The sequence below is a fragment of the Takifugu rubripes genome, chromosome 19, assembly GCF_901000725.2.
Source record: "Takifugu rubripes chromosome 19, fTakRub1.2, whole genome shotgun sequence".
NCBI classification, from domain to species: Eukaryota; Metazoa; Chordata; class Actinopteri; order Tetraodontiformes; family Tetraodontidae; genus Takifugu; species Takifugu rubripes.
The window spans coordinates 7,192,763-7,220,684 of record NC_042303.1 but is presented as its reverse complement, the minus strand read 5'-3'; the positions used below and the strand labels follow the sequence as shown (position 1 = coordinate 7,220,684).

Sequence of the window (27,922 nt, the reverse complement as noted above, 5' to 3'; positions counted from 1 at the left end):
TTTGCTTTTCTTTTTTTTCTTTTTTTGCTGCTCAAATGAACAAATCTAGCTTCAATAAAACAAAATTATTTTCCAGCGCTCTCGTTTGTGTCACTCACCAGTCCTCTGTCCAACTCTTAGTCTTTGTCCATTTTTCTCCTCTATACATTTCGGCGCTAACACACACACACTCACACACACACACACACACACAGCAGCTACTGTAAGAGGACAACTCTTCATAGTCTTTTCCTTCAGCGCTCCGTCTCCCGCAGGAATCTGTTACTTCCTGGATTCCGTCAGCATCTCTTTGTCCGGTGTAGAGTTAGTCTTCTTCACCCCCCGGGGTGCCTGATCTCTCTGCCCGTCAGCAGACGCTGACACTTCCCTTTTTCTCTCCCCTTTGTTAGGATCAGTAGTCTAGTTAAAATGTCACACAGTATGCTGATTATGTTTGGTTTGAATGAGTTTTCAAGCGATAACAGACCAGGCTGTGTCCTCCGCATTAATATAAGAATGAAGTCAGTAAACAAAATTACTGATTTTTTTTCTCTGACTTGCAAATGAAATACTCTGTACATCTGTGGGTGAGTTTCCTTTTGCCTCGCTTGCAGTTACGTTATTATGTTTTCCTGTGATTATTATCCCACTCTAACATTTAGATTCCCTGATGTCTTTGTGGTTCCGTCCTTTCTCTTTCCTCCCTCCCTTCCCTTCGTCGTTGTCGTCCGGTCTCTCCTTGTCCGGTTTGGTTACACTGTCATAAGAGGGCAGGGAGGCAGTGGAGGGGGTGCCCTCCTTTTCTTCTTCCTGATTGTTCCCACCATTCTCAACTGCATTATTGGTCGGTTTGCGCTTACACACAAACCCCCGCCTCGCCAGGTGGACGCGGTAGGCCCTCTGGATGATCCTGGCTGACACGTCCTCCTGCTTACGCCTCAGAGTGGTGGTGATCGGCTCATACGAGACCTTGGAGGGATTGGCGGCCACAAAACGCTCTTCCATTTGCTGCCTCAACATATCCAGCTCGCCGCTGTCGCCCAGCACGCGCTTAGTGAAGGCGAAGAGGATATCCAGGCAGTGGATGCGGTCGTCACTCACCATAGGCATGTCCATGGTGATCAGTTCGATGGTGTTGGGCTTGGGTACTCGGAGCGGGTGTTCCAGTGCATCAGCAAAGTCAGAAAGCTTGGCATATGTGATGAACTGGGACGCGTCCGGGTCAAACTTTTCCCAAATCTCATAAAAGGTCTCAAAGTCATCTTCACTAAGTGGGTCGGCGCTCTCCTCTGTGGCCACACTGAAGTTCTCCAAGATGATGGCGATGTACATGTTGACCACAATAAGGAAGGAAATGATGATGTACATTACGAAAAAAAAGATGCCTACAGAAGGGTTGCCACAGTCTCCTGTGTTGGGGGTTCCAGTATTCTCCAGTAAGGGGTCACAGTCCGGAGGGTAGTTTAGGATGGGCAGCAGCAGGCCGTCCCAGCCAGCTGACGTGGTCATCATAAACAAAATGATCATGCTGTTCCCGAAGGTCTCAAAGTTGTACAGGTCGTCGATTAATACATCGTGTTTCACGTAGCCAAAGTTCGACATTCCAAAAATGGAAAAAATGAACATGACCAGGAAAAGCAGGAGACCGATGTTGAACAAGGCCGGCAGAGACATCATCAAAGCAAACAGCAGGGTTCTGATTCCTTTAGCACCTTTGATGAGACGAAGGATCCTGCCGATGCGAGCCAGACGAATCACCCTGAAGAGGGTTGGTGACACAAAGTACTTCTCGATCAGGTCTGCCAGAAACATTCCTGAAGAGAAAAAAAGACACATACATGATTTTCACTGCGCATAAGCAACCTGAAATACAAAACAAGCAAATAAACACGAACAGAACACACCAGAAAATAAACAGCAACTGAACTGATGAGAACACAGATCACTTGGGGAACATTTGCAGGGGACTAGTTTACTGTTAGGACGTCTAAAGCAATATGGAGGGAATGGACTTCATTTTCTCCATTCAATCTCCAGATGGCAATCCAATGACTCCAAGTCTCACTTTTCAGGAACTCGCACATCGTCCATCTTTATAACTGCAGTGTCTGACAGGAGGAGTCGAGCTGAGAAGGTCAGAAAGGTCTTTCTTTCCTCCACAAGGAAGAAAATTCTTCTGCATTATGAGCGCGCCCCAAACCCCCTTCCCAAGGACTGTTCCATCTTTTTACCATCCATCCCATTCCATAGAATCAAAACAAGCAGGGTGCGTAATAGCTTCTTTTCCACAGGCAGTAAGACTGCAGGACTCTGGCATGCACACAACAAATCACTTTTCACAGATGTTTCTAGAGTGTTTTTATTTATTATTTATTGGGCTTGCCTTTTTTTGGTGCTGGAAGCCAATGTGGCAAATTTGAAATTAGCATTTTCAGTAATACATTATTGCTACTTTCCAATTTACTGTATCTTGCATAGCATACTTTACAGATAAGAAAGCTTTAATCCTTAATGGTGAATACTTGCCCACAATTGAAAGGATGACCACCACCACGTCGAAGATGTTCCAGCCATTGGTGAAGTAGTAGTGACGCAGCGCAAAGAGCTTCAGCAAAAATTCACCAGTGAAGACCACAATGAATACAAAGTTGACCCAGTAAAGCACCTCCTCTGTTTCAGGTGACTGGTCGTCGGTCTCCACCATCATGGTGACCATGTTGAGGCAGATGAGTATCATGATGGAGATATCGAAGACTTGCTGTGTCACAAAATCAAACACCATCCCTTGGATCTTGTTCTGGGGAGGATCAAAAGTTGATGGTTACATATTTGAATCCCACCCCCTTGGTGTTGGGGAATAGTGAAGAGGCATTCACCTGAGGCCGGGGAATTGGTTTTTGCGGCTTTTTTGACCCCAGTTTCTTCATAGCATTGTAGTATTTCTTCTGCTCTTCTGTCATGAAGATGTCCTGACCTCCAAAGTGAAGGGACAAAACAAATATGGTAACAATCTGCAGCTTGAAATCAAAATGCTACCTATAGTTTTTAATTAAATGGATTAAACTGAGGCAAATATATCTTATCTTTTTCTTCTGTTGATTGAAGTTATCGATGATGACACCAATGAAGAGATTTAGGGTGAAGAACGAGCCAAAGATGATGAAGATGACAAAATAGATGTACATGTATAAGTTGTCCTCGTAGATAGGCTGGTCCTCCACCTGGACAGTAGTCCATGAGAGAAGTCTTAACATAATAATCATTTTGCTTACCAGTCTAGATTTCAAACATATAAAACGTACCTTTCTGGAATCTATAGCTGCGTACATAATGTCCATCCAGCCTTTGAATGTTGCCTGTAAAGCGGGCAACAGTCTGGTGTGAGAGAAGAGCTTCAACGACAAAAGAGGACAAGTGGCAACAAATGTTTCTCACCACTTGCAAAAGCGCCAGGTAACCCGTGCCCACATTGTCGAAGTTGACCTTGACATTCTTCCACCTGACCTCAGAGTAGTTGGCCTTGATGAGCGCCAGACACTCCGATTTGTTGTTGACTTCATGGGGGAGGAACATTTCCTCGGCCGTCTCATTGAAGCAGTAGTAATACTTCCCGGCAAACAGGTTGACACCCATGATGCTGAAGATGAGCCAGAAGATGAGACACACCAACAGCACGTTCATGATGGAGGGAATGGCGCCGACCAGGGCGTTCACCACCACCTGAGAGCCGAGCGCAAAGAAATGCAGCCAGCGTAAGTTCGCACTCACCGCATGGAACCATAGTTAAAAAAAACACACAAAGAAATGCACGTTCCTGTGAAGGTTTTATGCCTGTAGAACATTTTTGTTTCGAAAGTGGTGTGGAGATGATGAATCCAGTTCAAAGATTATCACACAGGAATGTGCAATTCTTAAGAGTGGTGCCATGGTAACCAAACGCCAAACCATGAAACCATGAAACAACCACAAAAAGGTGGTTGTGTAAATGACGGAGGGGGAAGCAGGGGAAGCAAGGTGAGCAGGGGGGTGGGGGAGAGGGTTGCAACCAGAAGTTTGTTGGTCTTCCAGTGTGACAATGCCAAAAGCCAAACTGTGATAAGATCAGATAACGGGACACTCGAAGCAGGGGGACAGTCAAAGAACGCTGTGATTGGCAGGATTTGTTCTTCTGCTTAACAACAAGGGTCGACCCGAGCCTTCCCTCAACTCAGAGGAAGGCAAAAAGACTGGAAAACAAAGCACACACTTTCACGGGTGTGCGCATGCTCTAAATCAGGGGTGCTCATTATGTCGATCGTGATCTACCGGTCGATCGCGGAGGTAGTGCTGGTCGATCACGGCGTGACATTAAAAAATATCAGCCTATCATTCATCCCGTCACTGGATTGATATACAGGGCAGCCAGTTAGATGACAACTGAATTTGACATTTAGGTGACCAATCAAGCGCAAACAAAGCCACTAAGTACAGCAGAACTTACGATGTCAGCCTATCATCAATCCCATTACTTGATTGCCATACAGGACAACCAGTCAGATGACAAGTGAATTTTGACCTTTAGGCAAACAACGGCGCTAAGCGCTAAGCTATTCAGCAAATTACCTCTGATTTTAAGCCATCGCTAAACCTTATGGTCACAAAAATATATCACCTTCATACGGAATGGGAAATGTTAATAGTTAATTATTATGTGCGTTTTGTAATATTGGCTCATTCGGTTATGCAAGTATTTTCCCGACTATAAGGCGCACCTAAAACACTGAGATTTTCTCAAAATTCGACGGTGCGCCTTCGCGCAATCTTAGTGTTTTCGCTTTATGGGGAGGCGGCATCTCTCCATACAAGGACAACTGTTGCACAGCGGCTGCCCGCGGATTACCAGGAGAGGGCGGCCATCTTCCCTAACCCTAACCCTAACCAGGAGAGGGTGGCCATCTTCCCTAACCCTAACCCTAACCAGGAGAGGGCGGCCATCTTCCCTAACCCTAACCCTAACCAGGAGAGGGTGGCCATCTTCCCTAACCCTAACCCTAACCAGGAGAGGGTGGCCATCTTCCCTAACCCTAACCCTAACCAGGAGAGGGCGGCCATCTTCCCTAACCCTAACCCTAACCAGGAGAGGGTGGCCATCTTCCCTAACCCTAACCCTAACCAGGAGAGGGTGGCCATCTTCCCTAACCCTAACCCTAACCAGGAGAGGGCGGCCATCTTCCCTAACCCTAACCCTAACCAGGAGAGGGCGGCCATCTTCCCTAACCCTAACCCTAACCAGGAGAGGGTGGCCATCGTCGCTAACCCTAACCCTAACCAGGAGAGGGTGGCCATCGTCGCTAACCCTAACCCTAACCAGGAGAGGGTGGCCATCTTCCCTAACCCTAACCCTAACCAGGAGAGGGGGGCCATCTTCCCTAACCCTAACCCTAACCAGGAGAGGGCGGCCATCTTCCGCACCTACTGCCGCGACAAGATAACCGCGCCCAGCCACATCGCCAACATGGATGAGATCCCTCTGACTTTCAACATCCCTTTGACCCACAAAGTGGAGAAAAAGGGACCAGCACGGTGGCGATACGCACAACGGGGCACGAGAAGTCGTCGTTCACCGTGGTTCTTGGCTGCCACGGAAACGGACAGAGCGCTGGGTGACGGAAGGCGAACACTCCTTCACAAAGACTTGGTCATTTTGTAAATAGCTCGCATGCTGAAAAAGTGTGAGCACCCCTGCTCTAAATAGAGTATTGCAAAATATATATGGTACTGTTTATTTTAGGATTACATTATTGCAGATCACTATATTTAATACATGAAATAAAATATGATAAATCAAAATTAGATGTAAAAATACTCTCCGAGATGCATCCATGCAAAAAAAGCTTTGCACTAATAAACGCTAAGAAATAAAGGAATCTTGTTAAGACCTACATCGCCATCTCTAGCATGCTTCTGATGCATTTACTTAGTCAACATGCAGCCGGGTACGTTACAGGTCTTACCCTCATCCCTTCAAAACGAGACAGGGCCCTGAGGGGTCTCAAGGCCCTGAGTGTCCTGAGTGATTTAATCGGGCCTAGATCGGAGAAGCCCAATGCGTTAGCTACAAGGCTGACTATAGACACCTACACAGATAGGGACAGATGGAGATGGAGACAGAGGCAAAGGAAGACAGGACCCACACAGTTAGAGAGAGATATAGAGAAAAGGTGGGTCCTACGGGGAAATATCTGAGGATGCTAAATGGTGATATACAGGAAAGGTGTGTTACAAGGGGTAAAGAGGGATTTCTAAACCAGGAAAAGATCGATAAGTTCATGTGGCTCATTTTCCTTAGTGTCTTTGCATTTGTTTCACTTTGGCAAACCAGTCTGCAAAGTGAGCACACCTGGAAAGAAACTTGTGGTTGACACATTGCGAGGAAGAGAAGATAAAGAGTCAAACAAAGGGGGAAGAAAATTAGAGCGGACGTATCCACAAACACCAAACCAACATGACACGGTACACACGTAGTACGAAACGGTACAGTCTCCACGCCAGAGAGCATTTCAGAGAAAACGCAGGGGGTCGAGGAGAGCTTTCAGTATTAGAAGAGAGGATGACCTGTGAAAGTCCACATCACACAAGCCTTACCCTGGCCCCCTCAAACACAGGCCCCTGACTCCCTCTTGGTTGCTGAGCACCATGCCTCTTAACTTTAAGAGAGACACAGTTAGACGCACCTGCTGTGAGAAAAAGGACAGTCAAACGAGTCACAACTGCATCTGTCAGTGTTGTCGAAAGTCAACTTTAATCAAAGCTTGCCAGGCTGGTTAAGAGACGTGCAAATCTGAGTACTCAAATGATGAATGAATGAATGTTTTAAGTTCAGGTTTTGCAGCTATGCACACTATTGCATCACATTCCTCTTTAACAAATGATGTTATATTTCAAACCACCATCAAAGAATATCTATGAGTGTCTGGGAATTATTAACATGAAGAACATGAGGAGGCAGCGTTGCAAGATGCCACCGATCCTGTCCGTGTTCAGACCCTTGTGCGGAGATCAAAGGTGCTGTCGTAGCTTAGCGCCTGACAGCCGAGCTACACGAATAACACAAATTAGCACACAAGTAAAAAAAAACAGCGATACATAAACAGCATCATACGAGGCAGCTCAACGGCTAACAGATTAGCCCCACTTCCTGCCTTAATGGCTCACATTTGCAAAAGCAAATCTGATAGAGCAGCGTTTACACCCGCCCACTTTGTTGAACATTTGCATCGAAAAATAAGGGCACGAGTCAGCATGACTACCAGGGTCTCTTATGCTAATAATCAGTGGGGTATTCTCTCAAGTCTTTCCCATAATTTAGTGGGTGAAATATACTTACATCCACAATGAAGAAGTCCAACCAACACCAGGCGTTAGTGAAGTACTTGACAAAGCCGTAGGCCACCCACTTCAGCAGCATTTCCAGGATGAAGATGTAGGTGAAAACTCGGTCTGCGTACTCGAGAATGATGCGCACGGTTTTCCTCTGCTCGATGTACACATCCTCAAAGGCCTGTGGAACAGTGGAAACATTAGCCTGGTATGTTAATTAAATGATAACCCTCTTAAAAATAATAATAATGTAGCACAAATCCACTTACCAAGGCTCCGCTGCTGAGCAGAATCATGAAGATGATGAGGGTTTCAAACCAGTTGTGTTCAACGATCAGGTAGCAGGTCTTTCTCAGGAACCACCAGTGTTTCCCCCAACCATGAGTGATGGGAACGTCACAGCACTTGTATTTGGCCACACATTCTGCACGACAAATCAAAACCACAGCTGAAGAAACAGCTACAAGCAGTCCCGTGATAAATCTCAGCACCGGCGGCACTGAAACGATGTCGGGCTGTCAGTGTGTGGCACAAAATGGGGTACCATCAGTCCAGCAGGGATCAGGATCGAGGTACTCCTCCACGACCTCCACCACTGCCACCTCCTCCACGTCGGGCTTGATGTCTATGGTGCTGCCTTCAGAAGAGCTGGTGTCGTCCAACTGGACAATCAGAGGAGAGAGGAGATTGTTCAATTGATACAGTGGCATAGAATTCAGATAAAAAGAACTGGCTGAAATATTTGTTCTATTCTGGTATGACTGCTTTGGGGTTGGTAATGAAAGCCCACTGGAATATCAACCTGGTGCAGGTACAGATGCGATGCGTGCTCCAACGTCCTCTAACTAGAAAACAGGTCAAGGGGACCCATTCATCAGGCATCCCAGCATGCTTTGTACCTGATTTGCTCTTTTTCCCGCATTAACAGTGTTCTGTTCATGTTGGCTCAATGTTGTCCGTAGTGCGGCAGCATAATGGATTAAAACAAGCACGTCTCTGAGCTGTGAATAATCTGTTTTAACCGTGGTGAATCCCTAAATTGTCTCTGATCTTCGATATCGCTGCTTCTGTTTGGACGCAGCTTGCTACTCACGTCTTTGCTGTTCTCCACATCTGATTCGCTGCTGAAGTCCTCCGTGTTAAGGTTTTCCAGGTCTGACTCGCCAACCGCAATGGGGACACAGACGGTGAGGTTGGGATTGTGGATGAAGGACATGAAGTCCTCATCAATCATGTACTTTCCCACGCTGCTCCCAATGCCACTGGTGGTGCCATTGCCGTTTTTAGCGTAGTCCAGCTCGCGGTTGATGTCCACAGTGTGGTTTGCAATGCAGTTGATCTTCTTCCCATACTCGTCCAGAGGCTTCTGTTCATCCTCCACGGGCTGCTTTTCAGAAACAGAGCCGTGCTCAGCAAAGTGCACTGAGGTGGTTTCACCAAAAACACAAACAGCGCCGGTACCGGTGGACTTCAATTGGCTGTTACCTTTTTGAGGATTGCGGCTACAAGGATCCGCATGTGAGCCTTAAACCAGCCGATTCCAAACTTGATCCGCGTCACTGCGAGCTGGAGATTGTTGGGCTCGCCGTCATCGTCTGTTGCAGCCAGATTGTCTGCGCTGAATGAGCTCAGTAGCAAGGCCAGGAACAGGTTCAGCACCTTCGGGGGAAGAAAATACAGAACTGACGGCCATGCACTTACAGAAAGTGGATTGTTGACAAGTGTTTTCTTACCACCAAGTTTCCAATGACCATGACCATCATGAAGACAGTCAGACACATGGTCTGTCCTGCCACCTCCATGCAGTCCCACATGGTTTCAATCCACTCCCCACACAAAACTCTGAACACGATCAGGAAGGAGTGGAAGAAGTCGTGCATATGCCAGCGAGGCAGTTCGCAGGACGGGGCTATCTTACACACGCAGTCCTTGTAGTTCTTGCCAAACAGCTGCATGCCCACCACGGCAAAGATGAACACGATGATGGCCAACACCAGGGTCAGATTACCCAGAGCCCCCACGGAGTTACCGATGATCTTGATCAGCATGTTTAGAGTCGGCCAAGATTTGGCCAGTTTGAACACTCGTAACTGCAAGAGAAAGAGGAGTCGTGGACATCCAGATTTAGCAGTTACCACCAGCACTGTAAGGACTCTTTCACTTACCAATCGGAATGACCTGAGCACAGACAGACCCTCCACATCAGCCAGTCCCAACTCAACTAAACTCAGTGTCACAATGAAGCCGTCAAAACAGTTCCATCCTTCCTGGAAGTAGTAGTATGGATCCATGGCGATCAGTTTGGCAAACATCTCCCCAGCGAAGATGCCTGTGAAAACCTGTAGATCCACATAACACACGCTGTGACAATGGAGAATACGCCATGAAACAGAAAATCTAATCAAACAAGGTCAAAATGATGAGGATGTGGTTGGGAAGTGTAAAATGTCGTGCTGCAGTCAATGCTACAGCCAAGCTAATGCTCATACCCTGAACACAATAAGCTAACCTTGAGCAATCATCTTAACTATGACAGGCAAGTAAGTGTTAAAAATATCCACTGTACGTATAGTTAATATCGGGTTATACACACTCTGTTAAGTCAGTGCAGAGTGTGTGAATGGGCAGGAGTGTTAGACGGAGCTCAGTGGAGATGAGAATGCAGAGATGAGGAGAGTTCAGGGAGTAGGATAGCTGGCTGCATTAAAATGGAAATACATTTTTAATGAGGCCCCATCAGAGTCCAATATACACAACGTTCGTTTATGTTAAGTGCACATCCCAAATTATTGAATGACGAATCGGTTTGAGGCTATGTGGGAGGAGCAAACTGAACTTGCAGTGCTTTTCCAACTCCTGAGAGAGATATTGAACTTCGTGCAGGGATAGAAAGTAATAAAGACAAATGGCGGCTCGGAACAAAGAGGAGAACTGCAGTTTTGTACCAGGTTACCAGTCGATAAAACATCTTGGAAATGGGGAGTCATTGGGTAGTGCTCCATGGCCATGAAAAGAGTGTTTAGGACAATACAGATGGTGATAGCCAGGTCAACAAAAGGGTCCATGACGATCAAATATACGATATGCTTGATTTTCAGCCAAGCTGGAAAACACTCCCAGATGAGGAAGGTGTTGGCGAACTTATACCAACAAGGAGGGCACTTCCTCTGAGATTCCTCCAACTCTGCGGGAAGACATGAGGGTAAACAAAAAACAGATGGCTTTTACCGATTCCTTGTTTGAAGGAAGCAGTTCTCATTGTGAATCGTTCGAATCACTTTACAGGCATTGTGTGTCCTGTCTGTACCCTCAATTAGTGTGTTGGTGACTACGCTCATCTGACTGTTGGCACGTTCCTTTCCCCTGAAAGAGCTGAGCTGATCCACTGACACCATGAGGGAGCCAGAGTGCTTCTTCTTTATCTCCACATCAGTGTTCTGCAACCAGAGGGATGGATGTAACATCAGTCGCAGATACCACAGTCATGAAATGCAGCACAAACTCAGACATGTCACGGGTCTCATGCTTTTATGCTGTTGATGTGATAAACGGCAGGACAGACCTAGTCAAAACATAAGCGATGATCACAACCTTTCATTTATCAACTAGCACTTTGTTTCTGATTTGCCTAATGTGAGCTTTTTAATTGCTCTTGACAGATCAAGCCCAGGCTAAACAATCTAAATTTGTTGTCTGAATTTACTACCACTGGATTAAGGGCGAAACCAGTGCAAATATATGAGGACTTCATAATAGATCTTAAACTAAACTAGACAGCTGATTCATTCGGAATAAGAAGAAAAAGGTTAGAAGTCTTCAGAATGGATGAACAAACTTCCAAATATTTATGAAGATAAAATCCTCTAAGCCATGTCTTCAGGTGTGAGACACGAGTTGGATGGATGACTGTGGAGTTCTGTCTGACTGTCTGAACTGCAGGTGCTCACAGGCAGCTATATTAGCTTTGTGTTTGATATTTTTTAATGTGAACTGTACAATCCAAATTACAATTCTTAAGAGAAACATTTGATTGCATGCACGACATGCTGTCAAGGACAAAGGGGACGTAGAGACATTTCCTTCATCACCATGCCGCATATACAGACAAGTAAAGAGGTTTAAGCAGGTACGTCAGCGGAGTCGAAGGGGATTGACCATGCTAGCTAGAAGGAGGAGAAATCCAGTTACAGATAAAAAAAAGTTTTAGCATTTAAATGAGAGAAATGATGCAGAAAAGGGGCTTGAGGGGTGGGATAAAATAGAAGTTAGATTTAGAAATCTCTCCAGAAAAGAGAAGAAGTTTTTAATTACAATCCTCAAGCACGGGGGCAGCCTGATAGAACAATTCCTGATATTTGGAAGAGACAAGAGGAGATTTAGCAGAAGAAAGGAGAGCCAGAGGAGAAGGTTGTGAAGCCGGGGGCCACCGTCATCATGCCTAAACTCAATTGGTGTCCCATGGACGTCCTTACACTGTCATCACTGGCTGCCTTATCAATTTTCACCTCAGGCAAAAGCCGTCTGCCAGGCCCAGGGCCAATGAGCGACACCACGCCGTTGCAGTCCACTGTGCTGTTCCTCTTCCCTCCAGGGTGGGGCGCCAGTGGGTGGATGCGTGACGAGCCTTGGCTGTAGCCGCTGTAGCTGTTGCGGCGGTACGGGATGAACAGAGAGCCTCGGCGGTCCTCGCTCTCCTCCACCGTACTGTGCTCATCATCTGCAAATTCATTTTCTGAGCCCATGTCTTTTGATCGGCCTTTATAGCTGAAGATGCTGCTCCGGCTGTTGTGGCGAGACATGAAAGGAGAGCCGGGGATGCTGAGGAGCGACTAAAGGAGGGGGGACACAGATGAGGAGCATCAATGGATGAATAATCATTAACGACAAAAGCCTTATTCGCATTTCTGTGTCTGCGTAGCATTGCAGTGTATTGCACCTGCACCTGATTCATGATGGAGGCCTTCCTCCCCAAACGGTTTCCTGGGAAACAAAGGGTGCTTTTCTTGCTGCCATCGTCCGACTCAGACTTAACAACCTTCTCGCTGTCTCCTTTCTCCTTCTCCTGCTCTTTTTGGCGCCACTTTTTCTTCCGATTGCGTCGTTCTTTGGCACTCTTCGAGCTCAACTTGGAGACCTCAGAGGAGCTGCGGGACAAGTGGCCCCCTCCCTCATGTTCTAATGCAGCCTCTGATACGGTGCCCGCAGATGTTGCCATGGCAGCAGCCTATAATTAAAACAGAAACTCATAATAATCAAGGGCTCCAAAAAAGTGGGCAGAGATCTCCACAGAGAGAGTCAGATCAACCTGCGTCTCCTCCTGCTGCCTCTTTAGTTGCTCCAGCATGGCTTTGAATTCAGCCTCTTTCTGCTGCGCCTCCTCGATGGTTGCCTGATTCTGCTCCTCGTAAGCCATGGCAACCACGGCCAAAATGAGATTGACCAGGTAGAAGGAGCCCACAAAGATAACCAGGACAAAGAAGATCATGTAGGTCTTCCCTGCAGCTCGCAAAGTCTGACGGGTGCAAAGAAATAAACAAACATAAAAACACAGAATATAATGTTTTCAGTCTCATGAGCGCACGCGCGCACGCACGCACACACACACATACACGCAGCTAAAAGTCTGCATTCAGGGAAAATGAACTGAGCTAAAGTGCTGAGAAACATTTTTGCTGAGTCACTCTGGGATGTGAATTGTAAAATGCTTCGTCTTCCTGCATCTGTGTGCACGTCTGCCATACAAACAGGTGATTTACCTGCATGTAAAGACCCTCCCAGTAGTCCTGAGTCATGAGGCGGAACAAGGTAAGGAAAGCCCACCCAAAGCTGTCAAAGCTGGTGTAACCATAGTTGGGGTTCCGTCCAGCTTTCATACACGTGAAGCCTTCTGGACAATTTCTGAAATTACAATTAAAAAAGAAAACACGACTTAAACTTGTTACTTTTGCTGGGCATGAACGGGATTTGAAGCTGCGTGTCCTTGAGACAAACCCTGTTATTCAAGAAAGCGCTTGAAAGAAATCTGACGATGACACGGACCATAATGTTAGAAGCTACAAACAAGCTCCTTCCTAAGCATCTGAAATGCTTGTGTTTCACTGGCTTCTTTCATACTTGAGTAATATATTACTTGAGTAATATATGTGCCACCAGGTCGATGCTTAAAAATAGCCTTTTTCTAGATTCATCACAGCCCAGGATCAACTGGCTTGAATGGTTTCGCAAAACGAAGGCGATCCTGCTCCGCTCACGCATGCAAACTCAGATCAGATCGTGACAGAGAGCCTTCAAACATAAAGTCACGCATTCAGTAAGAAAAGCACAAACTTACCCTGCGTCAGAACTATTGCCACACAGTAGCGCATCTGACTGACCATGAAGGACATAGAAATTACCTGTGGAAACATAGAGATAGCCAAATTAGCCAGATGCTAAACTACTGAGGTCCAAACTCTCGCAGGCTACAGTAGAAACTCACTATCATTCATGATGTATTCTCCAAAGTCAAAGTCCTTGGTCATGTTGACCGGCCAGATTACGCACTTGTTCCGCAGGTTCCCCATGAACAGCTGCAGCCCAATGAGTGCAAAGACGCTAAGACAGAAGACGGTCAGAATCATTACATCCGACAGCTTCTTCACAGACTGGATCAGGGCGCCCACGATGGTCTTCAGGCCTGTCAGTTAAAACATGATGAGCACACACGCATACGAACGCAGGTGTGCACAAATGCACAGAAATGAAAACAGGCAGCCAGCACACAGGCACACATCAGTACTGCTGGTATTTTTCTGTTTAGAGCTGAGAATACATGGATGACTAAAAAACATGGTGGAAATAAACAGCCACATGAGTTGGAGTGGAGCGTTTGTGTCTGAGTTTGATGTTCCTGAACACAAGGGAAAGAGTAAATGGCTCCACGCAAAAATTCAATTTTTAATAACTTTGATTCGCTCTAATTAAAGCTGGCTCTGTCTGTCTGTCTGTCTATTGTATATATATTTTCTTGTATTATCATATTAGTACAGTACTCGTGATTTATAAGATTAAATTAAATTAAATATTGCAACATGAATTTCTTTCAGATTCCATTGAAGCAAAATTTTAAATATACAGGGGTGTAATATTTAGCGAAGGAATTCTCTGATTAAACATTTTTTCACCATAAAATCCAACACGTTTAGAACTTGTTTCTAGCAATAAAACTAAATATCATAAGTAATTAGCCTGTGTGTATCTATATACGTATGTATTATGAATTCTGGCTGCCCTCTTAGATTTCTGCTATCAAGAAATATTAAAAGATTCCAAACAAAAACAATTATTCTACTCTGACATTGCATTCCAGTTCATCCGCAGACACACATCCCATTCCAAACACCGCAGCTGTATGGGATGTTTCCATCAGAAAGACCCATAATTAGGACCGACTGTATAAATGAAGAGCTACACAACAGTGTAACTGTAAATATGCTCCCCTGAGGAAGAACAGATGCTGGATCTCAAATGCATCTGGATGAGAGGAATCCGATTTAAAAAAAATTTCCACTTATTGGGTCCACCCGAGGGAACATTCCACGCTGCAGGTAGTTTAGCAGGCATTTCATATTAAATACTTTTTAATCCAGCAGAGAACAGCGCAGCAAGCTCAGGAGGAGGAAGGAAGAAAGGAAGGAAAGGAGGAGAAAGAGCAGTTTGGGTGGAAATGAGAGGTGGCATGCAGATCATTTAAACGCCAAGGCTGAAGTTAGATTCATCTCTGCTGAAGGTGACGGTGTTCTGGCCAAATAAATAAATACATGAATGAATAAAAGAATAAATAAATCAAACTCTTGGCTATCTTTATTTTATAAGGACCTCTTAGACAGCCACCGAGTCAGTGTGGTGGGGTTGCTTTTAGTGTCGCATCAATATGGTGGCGATGCTGGGGGTTTTCATTTCAGCGTGAACTGTCCGTTTATTGCAGTCAGGTTCCGAGTCTTAAAGGCAGAGCGTCTACTGCAAATCAAGGCTGCACCATCCTGAGACCTGGCGGGTGCGGCTGAAAGGGTTAAACCCGGTCGCTGCCTTCTAAAGGCAAGAGGACTGTTTCTGGCAGCAACACGTTACTAACAGAGATGCTTTCAAAGGTTTGTGATCCGATCATAATAAGGGCAAATGACGCAAAATAGGTTCTTTCAGTGATATTTTCATTAAATCCGGGGCGTTCCTCACCCATCCTGAAGCAGCAACAGAGAGGAAGTGTATATTCAACTTGGCATTATTGAATCCCAGTAAGGGTCTCAGCCTCAGGATTGTCAGCCCACTGGAGTAATATTGGTCGAAATAGAAGTACGGTACGTATTTGGGCCAAACACACAGGCCACGGGGGAAATCTGGGAACGCCCTTCATTTTTTTTCTAATACATTTTTAAAACATTCATTTGAAATACATTTTGTCTTCACTACCCTCTACCTTACGTCAACACGGTGCTAATATCTGCCTAAAAAAAGAAACAAAACTCATTTCTTTATGTATTATTTATATCTCCAAAGAAGCTGGAAGCAAAGAAATCAGCGCTAAAATATTCAAATGTAATAAAAAGAGTGGAGCATGTTTCTCAAAGCTTCATGCAGCATGAAATTTAGACTTGGCAGTCTTTGGAAAGCCCTAAAAATTGAGAAGGCCACATTGGAGATTTTGCAAAAATTGGGGCAATGCTTGAAATAAAGCGAAACAAAAAAGTAACTTTGGCATCCTAAAACTCTGTGGCCATGACGCGTCCTCTAAATTGTCTAAGGGCAAATGTTTTTGTTTCAATCGTGGCAGAAATGGCGAAACAGGTAGGAGGGGAGCACTCAGACTGCTAAGCCTATCAAAAATATCGATTCTGATTCTGATCGAAAACAAAAATGCAGAGATGCTCAAATCTTCTCTTTTTTTGAATAAATAAATGAACTCAGCCTTTGTGTTTAAATGGGAATCTCACCTGGAATGACAGAAATAGTTTTCAATGCTCGGAGAACCCTGAACGTTCTGAGCGCCGAGACATTTCCAAGGTCCACAAACTCTGTAATATATCTGCAACAAGGTAGGGATGACACACAGAACAAAGAACCCCATGACACACGACACGCACGCACAATAACGACATCAACACGCATGTACGCGCAAGAGCACGACACCAGCACCACCACCGAAGACCAGGAGGACACCACGGTGTGAGAGGGAGAGCCCCAGAGAAGGTACGAGGAAGAGGAGAAGAGAGGACTGGAACAAAACCACACCTAACATCAACCCCGCGACGCGCCCATCCACAAACCCACACACCTGGACTCTCTTACCTGGAATAACTGATATTGTTTTCAAAGCCCTCAGAACCCTGAACGTACGCAGAGCTGACACATTGCCTAGGTTTACAAACTCTGTTATATACCTGCAAGGTGGATCAGATACAGTTACTCAGCAGCCATCCCAGACAGAGGAGAGAAAAGTAGAGATAGTTACATGTGCAGAATCAACGTTAAACTGTGCTAATGACGCTGCAGGTAAGTCGAGCCCACAGTCGCGCACACGTGGAGTCGGAGCCTGCATCAGCTCTGCAGCCTCTGCGGCTCCAGAGTGTTGACGTACTGCCGCTTTCACACCAGGGCTGAAAGCGGCCGCCACAAAACGTTGGTTTATCTATCGGACTACCTGACCAACCAGAGGAAGTGAAACGAAAGGCGCAGTCCAAAGACGAGGACTAGCGGGAGTAGAAAAAGTGGGAAAATGTCTTTTGCTTAGCCAAAGCTACTGTTTATTTTAGGGGAAGGGTTTGGATTTCCATTTTTCGGTCTGGCCAATCCATTAGTTTGGTTTTCTTCTTCTTCTTAGCGTTTTTTTTCCCGATTACCGGCCCAAACAGGCAGCTGAAGGTCAACCAAAGGAAGATTAGACGTCCCCCGGACTCTCCTGGTGTGAAAGTGCTACAATTTTATCCTTTTCTGTTTCTTATAAGGTACAGGGTTTATCTACAAATGTAGTAGAACTAAAACAACCAGTAAATAAACCAGTTTAGCCTCGAAGAAAACTGTGGTGAAGTCAACATGGGTGCCCAGTTAAGTTACTTTAATAATCATTTTAAGTTCTAATGCCTTTAGAGTTTCACATTTTATTTCCTTGATGTTCTCTAGTCCACATTCTTCTGTTTCGGCATGTGTGAATACACAATTTGGTGTTTAACCATCTCTTACGCCAATACTTACGCCATTGAGATGACCATGAAATCCAGCCAGTTCCACGCATCTCTGAGGAAGGTGAAGTCATCTATGGCGAAGCCTCGGGCCACAATTTTAGTGAGGGATTCAAACGTATAGATACCCGTGAAGGTGTACCTGCAAGAGGAGGAGCTAGTTTTACACAGCAAAGACAGGGGTGCGCGGAAGCTGCAGAAAACGTGCAAAAAGGGACTTACTCTACTTGTTTGGACCACTCTGGCGGGTCGCTGAATGTCATGAATATACAGTTGGTCAAAATCGTACACATGATGATCATGCTGAACAACGTGAGAGCAGCGTTAAGGAAAGTCTTGGAATTCTGCTTAAATAACAGTCATGCGATACAGAGAAGGTGAAGCTCTTGAAAGGATATGAATGTATCAAAATCTTAATAGCTATTCGCCTAAGTAGATTAAAAGGACTTAAGATGTACAAGGAGGGCGTGGCACTGAAGCGGAAGATTGTTTTCTGTCTGTTTAGGACTATAAATGTCTGTGGAGAGAAGGAGAGAAGACAGTCAGTGCATAATCTGTAGAACATGAGGACCTCACTGATTTCTGCCGTGTTCTAAATCCCTGCTAGCGTTGTGCAACATAGGCTAACATTTCAGATTTACTGTGTGCCGCTGCTGTACAAACGGCCCCCATGGCTCTCCCCACTGACAAACACGTCTGTGCGAGCAGCATGCAGGTGAACAGGAAGCTCTCGTGGCCAAACGCCGCCTCGACCAAAGTTTAAAGCTCTTACTGGAAGAGAACCGCAAATGGTGTCATCGATTAGGGGGCAGATGTGCTGACTCTGGGCTCTTGACAACCACTCCCCACCCATAAACAGCAATGTTGCTGAACGCCGGGGGTGAAGCGGCGACGTCTTTTTGTCTGCAGCAGCGAGTGAGTCTTGGGTATTTGTGCCCGTGGGGTCAACGCTGAACGATGGAAAACCACCGCTAACAAACCGCCGGAAAAGTTAGTGAAAGTGTTGCTGCAGTACGACTTCTGAATTTGACTGTTCAGAGGAAAAGTTTGTCACAAACAAGAAGAAGGAAATGCAGTAGGAATGCGCTCGGACCTGCATGCATCCACCTATGAGCATCATCTTTGTGAACCCTCCCACAGATTTCCTAATCCTCTGACCCAAACCTTCACCTAAGCCCAATTCTAACCTTAAAACCCTTAAACAAGCCCGAAGTTGTGAGGACCTTGTCCTCACTTTGGAGATGAACAGGGTGTCCCTGTCTTCACTATGTAGCCTGCCCCAGAACAACCACACAGCTTCGGCTGCCCATGAGCAGCTGCCCTTCCTGCGCACGTTGCCCTTAATACAGATGCATCTTCGTGGAACATCAAAGAAGTTGGACTCGTGACGTTCGTGGTGAGGAAGGAGAAAAGAGGTTTCACTGAAGGACGTCTGGAGGAAAGGTTCGGCGATGAGTAAAGAGATTCAGGAAATCGTTGGGGGGAAAAAATTGAGAAACAGAAAAGAGGAACAGTTTTGACAGTCGGCGGAGTCATGTGAGAACCCACCAACACCAGAACGAGACAGAACGATCTCATTACGGTCGAGCGTGATCAACCTTTGGTGGTAGCAAACACAGACGTGCACCCAGCCACGTTCCTAAAAAGCGCACCACGGTTTCAAGGCTTAGACCTCAGGAAGGAAAGGAAGAGGTGACCAGTAGCGTCCCGAGACCAGCAGTGGAATCTAATTAAATTAAAAATAGTGCCCGCAGTCTGGGGAAAGACAAAATGTATTCTCTGCATCAGAAGACTCTCGCTGCTTCCTTTTCCCCGCTCGCTGCTGCTGAGCCTCTGCCCTACTTAACACCTCCTTCTCCGAATGTGCGCATCAAGCGCAGCCACCACTTATCATCACCTTATCAACACGATGCAACAGGAAAAGGCATCTTAAGTGACGTCCATCTTTCTTGCAGAGGTCACATGAAGCGCTGACCGCACAAGAATGGAAGCATGAGGATGGAAGGAGGCGGAGGAGGATGGAAACAATCAATCTTTCATTAGCAGGTTGCAGATATCCCACATGCATAACTACGTTGAGCTGAGTTGAGCTCAACTCATGGGGATCATGTTATCGTGGGTGGCTCGGACACACGCTTGTCCTTGCTGGGGCTGAATTTCGATGTTGGACATCTTCGGGAACCTCCCGAACACGGGCCAAGAGACGGAAAATCTGCAGCTGCTGCAAAGATGTCTTCCGTCAATACTCTTTACTCTTCATATTATAATCAAACCAAAGGCAAACATCCGCTAACACAAAAACAGGTGGAAATCCACAACACAAAACTAAAAATTGAAGGTGAAATATTGAGCAAAGGGCGGCTCTTCTGGACAGACACTAGTATAACTCTATGGTTCTGGGTCCTTTAAAGAAGGCAGACCCATTTTAGCTCCAGGTTTTCAGATCGGCTCTGGTTTTAGCTAGAATTCATAGGAAAGAGAAAGTAGAGGGGGTGGAGGGGGAGTGATGCAGAACAGAGCGCTGCAGAGGGGAGAGAGCCAAACCTGAGATGGATAGGAAGACGGAGGGAGGAGGACAACTGGGTAGGCATGCAGCAGAGAAGTGAGACTGTGGAAAGGAGGAAAGGGGGGGTGGAGAACGAGTGGGATCTAAGAAGCAGGGTAAAAATAGAGACGAAAGATAGATGGGGGGGCCGTTGTACTGAACTGACTGTGGATATAAGGGAGAAGTCCCACGAATGCCTCAGAAAAGCCTCTAAGAACACATGACGTCATTTTACTGATCACATTAGTCGGCTGTCCGAGAAAAGTTCCTCACTTATTTTTTTCCATTGGCAGCTCAACAGGAAAACAAATCAAAGAATGTTCGGATGAGCGGGGGAGGGGTCTGCAGCTGATGGGGAATCTGAAGCCGCTCGGTTCAATCTGCAGGGAGCCAGAGGCAACGCTGCCACACTCGTTCCCTATTAACCTCTGACGGTTTGGAAAACACCATCGGCTGCAGCGACATGTTAGATTCAGACTCATTTCCTGCATCATCACCTGGACGCTTTGCTGCAAAAGCCCTGCTTCTCCCTCCTCACCCCACCTCTGGAAGTGTGCAGTGGCAGCTCACCCTCCCTTCCCGAGCTCTCCCTCCCCGGCGCAGTGTGGAAGGATGCTGTGTCATCAGAGACGGAGGACTCAGACGGAGCGCTAAGGCCTGGCCCTTCCTCTAATTTACTATATCCGGAGAAAACAACACCACCGGAGAGGAAGGAGCAGAACCCAGAGGCAAAATGGTGGAGGGGAAATGGGATGAGAACAGAATTCTCGCCACCCACCCCCCCCAAAAAAAGTTGGCTCGAGCATCAGCTTAAGCAAAATGGAATTGGATGAGCGCAAACAAAAGTTGAACACATGTCCGAATTTCACCAAAAACCTCTAATTCAGAACTTTCTCTGGCTTGATGGAGAGGTTCCTTATTGGAGCTGGGCACTAGGGGGCGACTAAGAGTGGCTTTATTTCATCCTTCATCATCTGCAAACACAAAACCTTCTGCACCAACGCCACCGTCAGCTCGTCCTCGCGGCGCTGGATCACATGAGCGCGGATGTCAAAACGCCAGCGCGCCCTCCAGCCATCCTGTCCCGCTCCTCCTGTGTGACCGCAGCACCTTTAACATCAGCTAATGGCATCAGACGTTTGAAAAGCCCAGGCGCTCCTCGGCCCATCGCAGGGGAAAAGGAGAACTGCAACGCTGCATTTCTCCTGCTCGCCGCTGCCCCTTCCTCCTCTTTGATGCATGAGTGCTGCGATCAGGTTTCCTGCAGCTGACAGTAAATCTCTCCCTTTCTCTCACTGACACAATGATAAGCAACGGGACGACCGCGGGTTGAGCGGGGGGGACGATGAAAACCCTGAAATCACATGAAGGCACTTTTCTCGGGTGCGATAAAGGACAAATGCATTAGCGGGATCCAAAAACGATGGTTATGAATGATCGTAAGATGGAGAGAGAAGACGAGGCTCCGACTCTGGACGAATTTGCTGACACGACGCAGATATGATGAAGTCAGACCTTGACTAAGCAGAATGAAGACAAGTTCCTGTGAACTGGAACACCGTGTGACATTAGCAGTTGTGTGCTAAATAATTTAGCTGGTAATCGAGCAGCCGAGTGCTAATTCGGTCAATTAGAAACACTGTAATGGGTCTTTGCACCAAATGATACTGGAGAAATGACATGACCAGACATAAATATGTTTAATGTCCAGTTAAATTGAAAGCTTCCTCAAATGAGCATGTTTTCCTGCCGCTAACATCTGCACACAGCTAGCTACCGATCCCATTCGAAGCACTCGCGCAATGTTAGCTTCTATTGGTTGGTGTGCAGGAAACCCTGAGAAATTAAGCTGAAATACAAAAAATACATTGTTTCCTTTCACTGATGATCACACATGATATATGTGATATAAGGGAGTGTGCGCTGGGCTTTACAGGGCAGAGGCTTCCTGTGTGCACCAGCAAAGTGAAGCTGTGGATCAATAGATCACCAAAGGCACAAAGACTTGATGGTTCCGTGCTCTGGGAGCGGTAGTCCTGCTGATGGGGCTTCTCGCTGCTGCAGATTCTCTTTCACATGATCGCTTCCATCACGCTATTCCACCTGTCTGCCAGGCCGCGGCCCCCCTCCCCTCCCCTACTCTCCAGCCTGCTTCCTTTAAATATTTCAGGTTTGGGAGGCGATTATGGAGCAGATGAAGGTTGAACACTCCACACACGATGGAACGAAACCCCGCTTCCCAACCCAGACACGAACATTCCTGATGGAGCCCACCACATCTGAAACAGCAACATTAGCAAACGCCATGGCCAGAGGAGGCTCAGGGTGTTACTGAAGAACAAACTCCACAAGTGAATAATTCATAAAGGCATTATTGAGCCGCTGTGGCTTTTTTTCTGATTCAGCGTCTTAATGTTGGGATGTCATTTGTGAAAATGGGTCAGATGTAATGCAATCTGCGCCCGAGACCGTTCCTGCCGCTGGGATGGATGTTCCTTCCACGTGTCTGATGGTTGGCTACGTGACAGATACAGGAAACAGCTCGTCGGAGAACCGTCTTGGGTTCCCCAACGTTCAAATCCAACACATCAATCATTTAGCAACTCAAGCGCAACTATTCAAAAGCGCCCAACCCAATAACGGTAAAAATCAGAGGTACATTTAGTCATGCAACAGATTTACAGACTGAATTTAATGGAATTAGCTGATAAAAGAACAACAAACCAGGCTGCACATTTGATCTGTGGGCTTAAAACTCACTTTCTTGTTCATGTAGTACGGATCCAGATCCTCCAGCGGTGTGGCGAGCATCCCCGAAGGAGCGTCTCCATAGATGAAGGGTAGGCTCTTCCCGGCCTCCAGGTCACTGTTGGGCTTCTCTTCATTCTCGTCAGAGGTGTCACGGTGACTACTGTCCGATCTGGGCTTGGGAGGTTTCTTGTTCTTCTCTTCCTCGATGCGCCTCTCGATGTTAGCAAGAGACTCCGGGGTGAATTTCTTGAAGCTGTCAGGTCCTGGAGGTGCAAAAAGGGGCGCGGCCATGTTTTCATCCTGCAGCTATTTCCTCTTTATTTGTTTTCCATCCCAGACACCCAGCTCTGAGAGGAAGAGAGGGTGAAAGAGCGAGGAGGCGTTAAGACATCACCTTCACGAACATGATGTTGATTTATTAATCAAATGAGTCAAATTCTACTGGATTTATCCCTGATAATGTTTTCTTTCTCGTTGTAAAGGCTTTTTTAACTCCCAGTCCCAGATCTTTAACCTCCACCAGACGATGATAACCGGGATTATACAGCGACAAGGTCGCCTACCCTCCTTGGTGCAGGGCCAACCTCACTGGAGGTTAAAAACCTGAGACCCACATTAGCTGAAGAACCTTTAGGATGATGAGTAACATCTTTAAGTTCAGTTTGACTTTGACTTTTAGCACTTTGACAAGCCCCAAACAACCATCCAACTTAGCTCTTCACATAGCAAATTGTCAGTATTTCCTGTTTGCTTCTCCTGCCACTCGTTTCTGCCGGTTTGGTGTTGGATCAGGAGACACTCATTAAAAAATACAGTCAGGTTGGTGCAGAAAATATCTGCAAAGTGGATCTCCTTCATACTTTTCTTGTGAAATCCTTGCAAAAAAAGACACCAAGTGACAAACACATACTGGAACATCTGGAAGACTCTCTTTCAGCCACCTCCATCAGCTGCAATGGCTACAGTACCGAACCTGCAACACTTTGTGCACTATAGCAGTAAGATGGATCGTGTCAGGTTTGTTTCGATTCTTGCATTAATTCTTTTTTGTTTTAAACAAACAAACAAAAAAACCCCAAGAAGGCTTCGTCCCAGGACACATGGCCCTCTCCTTCAGTGCTGACATGACACAGCAGCATTTGGAATGACATTTGTTGTGCACAACAGTATTTCAATATTCAGCGCAGATCTACAGTAACCACACGGGTCCGGCGCTCCGTGCAGGTTTTAGCTTATTGTTTTGGCTCAGCAGTCTGGAGTCTGAACGTCTCCCAGCTTTCAAATGACCAAAAAAGCAGCTCCGAGCACAAAAGCTGTTCTAAGATCACGGGCATGTTCGTGCGGCTGGACCCTCCAACAGGCCATCAAAGCTGATTACTCTAATTTTGATTAGCTTCTGATGCTTTTTTGTTAAAGGTAAGAAACAATAAAGCACACAGTTTATTAACTGGGACTAATTTAAAGGCTTTCCAGTCAGAAAATTGCTGTGATGTTTTATAATTACTGCTAGTGGAGGAATTATCACAGGACATCACTTCAACTCTGAGGCTTTGATTCATTCATTCTTCTTTAAACAACATCAACTACACCCAGACTTCTAATTCAGATTACTTCCTCTGGCCAGCTGGCTGATGGCCACGGAGTTTGACACGCCAGAGGCTGCTTGACAGTCGAGGCACAATTCAGGGAACCTGAAAATAACGTTCAGCCAAACAATGACGACGGTACAAACCTGGAAATGAAGCCGTAAAAAGAGGCAGATATCCACCGATGCGAGAACAATCCGGTGCTGCGCGCCCGTGGATGAGAAAGATGAAGTCAAGTAACCCGACCTCGGCACAACCTCCAAGTCTCCTTCTACTAGGACGTCAATTGATCTACAGTCAAGGTGATTGAAAACAGGATGCAACAGCATGGCGAGCACACTTTACGCATAACGCCAGTGTACATCCTCAAAAAGTGAATGAGCGACCACTTTAAAGGCTTTAATTAATCTCCAAACCCTCACCAAAATAACGAATTAAAGGGGAAAAAAGCCCAAGACGAAACGATGTTTAAGATCAAATCGGCTACAGTGATGGAATTATCATTACGCACGTAATCCTGAAGCCCCATTCAGCGCGTTCGGTTCGGATAGATCCATTATCCGGAAATCAGAACCGATGCATGACGAAACGCTCGCAACTCCACCCTGACAGAAGCACCGGGTTCTACTCAGCAGTTTCAAGCAAAGCTCCCGGAAAACGCGTCACTCAAGCCGTCCCGGCGATGACGATCCACCACTGGCGCGGAGAACCGCACCGTGAGGAGGCTGATGTGCAGGACAGTTGCATCAGAGTCGCACGGACCCATCTAGAATTTACACGCCCAGAGCATCAGCGCGCGGCCGAATAAAAGCACCAACAGATTCACGCATGAGCCGCATTCCACCCGAATCGCTGCATTTTTAATCCCGATGCGAACCGAGTTAGTCACCATAAGGTTCACGCCTGTCCTACAGGACCTGAAATGCTGCAGTGTGGTTTATTGCTGCTGGACAGACTGCGACTAACAAACTCTCACAATGCCATGACTGGCCTGAAGTACCCTGCGCACCCGGGCCGTCCGATTTCACATCCAAAACTGCTTTAAAACACCCTTCCCGCAGCAAATGTTCGTCCCGCAGATGGGCCACCACACCCGTGTTTGAAGTCGGAGGAACGGGCGTCAGAAACTCCGCATGATGCGGGCCATATTTTTTTCATGCTCAGTGAATGCTGCGTGAAAGCAGAAGAAAGGTGTGCCGCGGCCCGTCTGGGGGCTGCCCTACTGGAGACGCACCGGCCTCCTTCACGCAGTACAGAGGAAACTGAAAGGTCCCAGTTATAAAATGATGGGAAGCGAGATAGTCCCGCTGCGGGCGACGCAGAAGCCGCTCTCATGCGCCGGACACACAAGTGCCACCAGTTTAAAGAAGTTTGACGCGATCGCCTCCGTATCCCATCTGCGTACATTCAAATGTCACTCCATCCAGCTGCAGGCCAACACCCCAAAATGACCAGCTTCTCTATCACGCTGCGCGATGAGGCGAAAAATCACAGAAACGCGTCTTTGTCAGCGGTGCCCCGCATTCATATTCGCGCATGTGATGGCAGGCAGCCCTCCATAGACGCCAGGATGAGGCGCTGAGCTCAGACACCGCTCTGCGGCACTGGCCGGGATGCAGTCAGCGTCCAAAGTCGGACAAGGATGCGTCCGAACACGCGTTAAAGCAGGAAAAGCCGAAAACAGAGCGCCTACTTACTTTTTCTGGCATTAACAGGAGTCCAGGCTGCTGTTACTGAGCTGCAAATACAGAAAAGAGTCTGCAGCAACTGCGGTTGTCGCCATATTGTTGGTGCTATCTGGCTTCTCGGTGCGTGCGGGTCCCCTGCATAATTGATGACTCTCAGCAAATTGTTAGGGAGTGTCGGCAAATGCCTCCAGCTTCACTGACGGGCACAGACCGCAGCATCATAAGAAAAAAAAAATCTCTATGATTTGAGGTTCGGAAGAATGAAACAGTGGGAGCTCGGATGCGCATCTTATTAAGATACACGCCGTATGTAAACTTTGCAACATGACCTGATAATAGTGGTGTCTATAAAATAATTGAAATTGTATCAGAGCGGACGGATGCGATGCCACCCGCTCAGTTCCATTTTAAACAGGGACATGGGGATAGGGGGGGTGGAGGGGCCCTCTTTGGAGGAGAAAATCCTGCTGGGGAAAATTAAAAATCAAAAGCTTGAACCTTTGATTAGTGCGATAATATTGAATCGACCATCCACCAAGCTAGGGAAATTTATAGTGGTGGTGGTGGTGGTGTGTGTGCGCGCGCGCACGTGTGTGTGTGTGTGTGTGTGTGTGGATGGCAGTGGTTGGAGGGATGTCTGAAATTACCTTCAAAAACACCAAAGACAGTTTCAGATTACCAATTGTGCAAGATAGATAGATAGATAGATAGATAGATGGATAGATGGATGGATGGATAGATAGATGTTACATTATTTATGACATTAATTACATAAGCGAAATCATTTGGGTGTCTTTTCGTCTCACTGGGACTATTTAAATCTACATCGGCCGACCCTTTCACCCATGGCGCCATTGTTTACACCCGGGAACAGCTGTTAGCAGTGAGCAACACGAGGGTGCTTCCCGCGGAAAGACCGGAGATCCCCACGGAATTAAGGAGAAGAAGAAGGGGATGCAGAGCAGGGACAAAGCGTCGGGAGAAGAAAAGACGGTATAAACCATCCATACCGTCTGTCATCATGGGGAACGTGAGATCCCTCCCTTATAAAATGGATGAGCTGTCGGCGCTAACCAGGCTGCAGCGGGAGTACCGGGAGTGTAGCCTCATGTGCTTCACAGAGAGAGACCTGGCTGAATGGACTCTCGTCGGATTCACACGTCACCCTCATCTCTGGTGACTTTAATCATGCTTCTCTGTCCTCCACTCTCCCAACCTTCACCCAGTATGTGAAATGCCACCCAAGAGACAATAGAAATTTGGATTTAATGTACGTGAAGGACGCATACACCTCCTCACCCCTCCCCCCGACCAAGGGGGAGGGGGGAGGAGCCGTGATCACAACCTGGTTCATCTGTCCCCTGCATACATACCTATGCTGAATAAACAACCACCCACCATGAGGTATGTAAGGAGCTGGTCTGAGGAGACCAGCATGGCTCTGAGGGACTGCTTATGTGAACCTCATGGGGACGACATTGACGGCCTGACGACCTGCATCACGGACTACATTAACTTCTGTGTGGAAATTACTGTGCCTACCAGGAAGGTTCGGTGATTCCCCAACAACAAACCCTGGGTGACCCCTGAACTAAAAGCCCTGCTGAATGAGAAGAAGAGGGTTTTTAAATCTAGGAACAAGGAGGAGCTGAGGAGAGTCCAGAAGGAGCAGAGAAGGGGGATAAGGAGAGGCAAGGACAGCTACAGGAGGAAGCTGGAGGAGCACCTCAAGGGGAGCAACGCCAGGAAGCACAAGGGCACATAAAGGACAGCGGGAGGGGCCCTAAATCTGGGGGCCAG

At 46.7% G+C, this 27,922-nt stretch overlaps 1 protein-coding gene across 10 annotated transcripts; it reads right to left on the bottom strand.

The window, feature by feature from the left end:
* LOC101074076 (sodium channel protein type 8 subunit alpha-like) lies at positions 1-27,377 on the bottom strand. 10 transcript variants are annotated; one of them, XM_029826643.1, is made up of 28 exons: positions 27,133-27,377; positions 22,858-23,195; positions 17,951-18,069; positions 17,775-17,864; positions 17,566-17,694; positions 16,308-16,399; positions 13,817-14,014; positions 13,670-13,733; positions 13,095-13,236; positions 12,644-12,850; positions 12,281-12,562; positions 11,811-12,167; positions 10,646-10,775; positions 10,284-10,522; positions 9,504-9,677; positions 9,072-9,428; positions 8,824-8,997; positions 8,432-8,725; positions 7,883-8,000; positions 7,608-7,762; positions 7,346-7,519; positions 5,973-6,095; positions 3,415-3,699; positions 3,282-3,335; positions 3,063-3,200; positions 2,856-2,960; positions 2,506-2,776; positions 1-1,793 (listed from the first exon to the last, which is right to left on the bottom strand). In XM_029826643.1, exons 2-28 carry the CDS (start codon positions 23,137-23,139, stop codon positions 631-633), a joined length of 5,916 nt encoding a protein of 1,971 aa, XP_029682503.1. In that variant the 5' UTR covers positions 23,140-23,195; positions 27,133-27,377; the 3' UTR covers positions 1-630. The 10 variants fall into 10 exon arrangements, with proteins under 10 accessions (XP_029682503.1, XP_029682501.1, XP_029682500.1 ...); XM_029826641.1 differs by lacking the exons at positions 16,308-16,399; positions 27,133-27,377 and adding exons at positions 16,663-16,754; positions 26,132-26,315; XM_029826640.1 differs by lacking the exon at positions 27,133-27,377 and adding an exon at positions 26,132-26,315.
* Between the last annotated feature and the right edge of the window lie 545 nt (positions 27,378-27,922).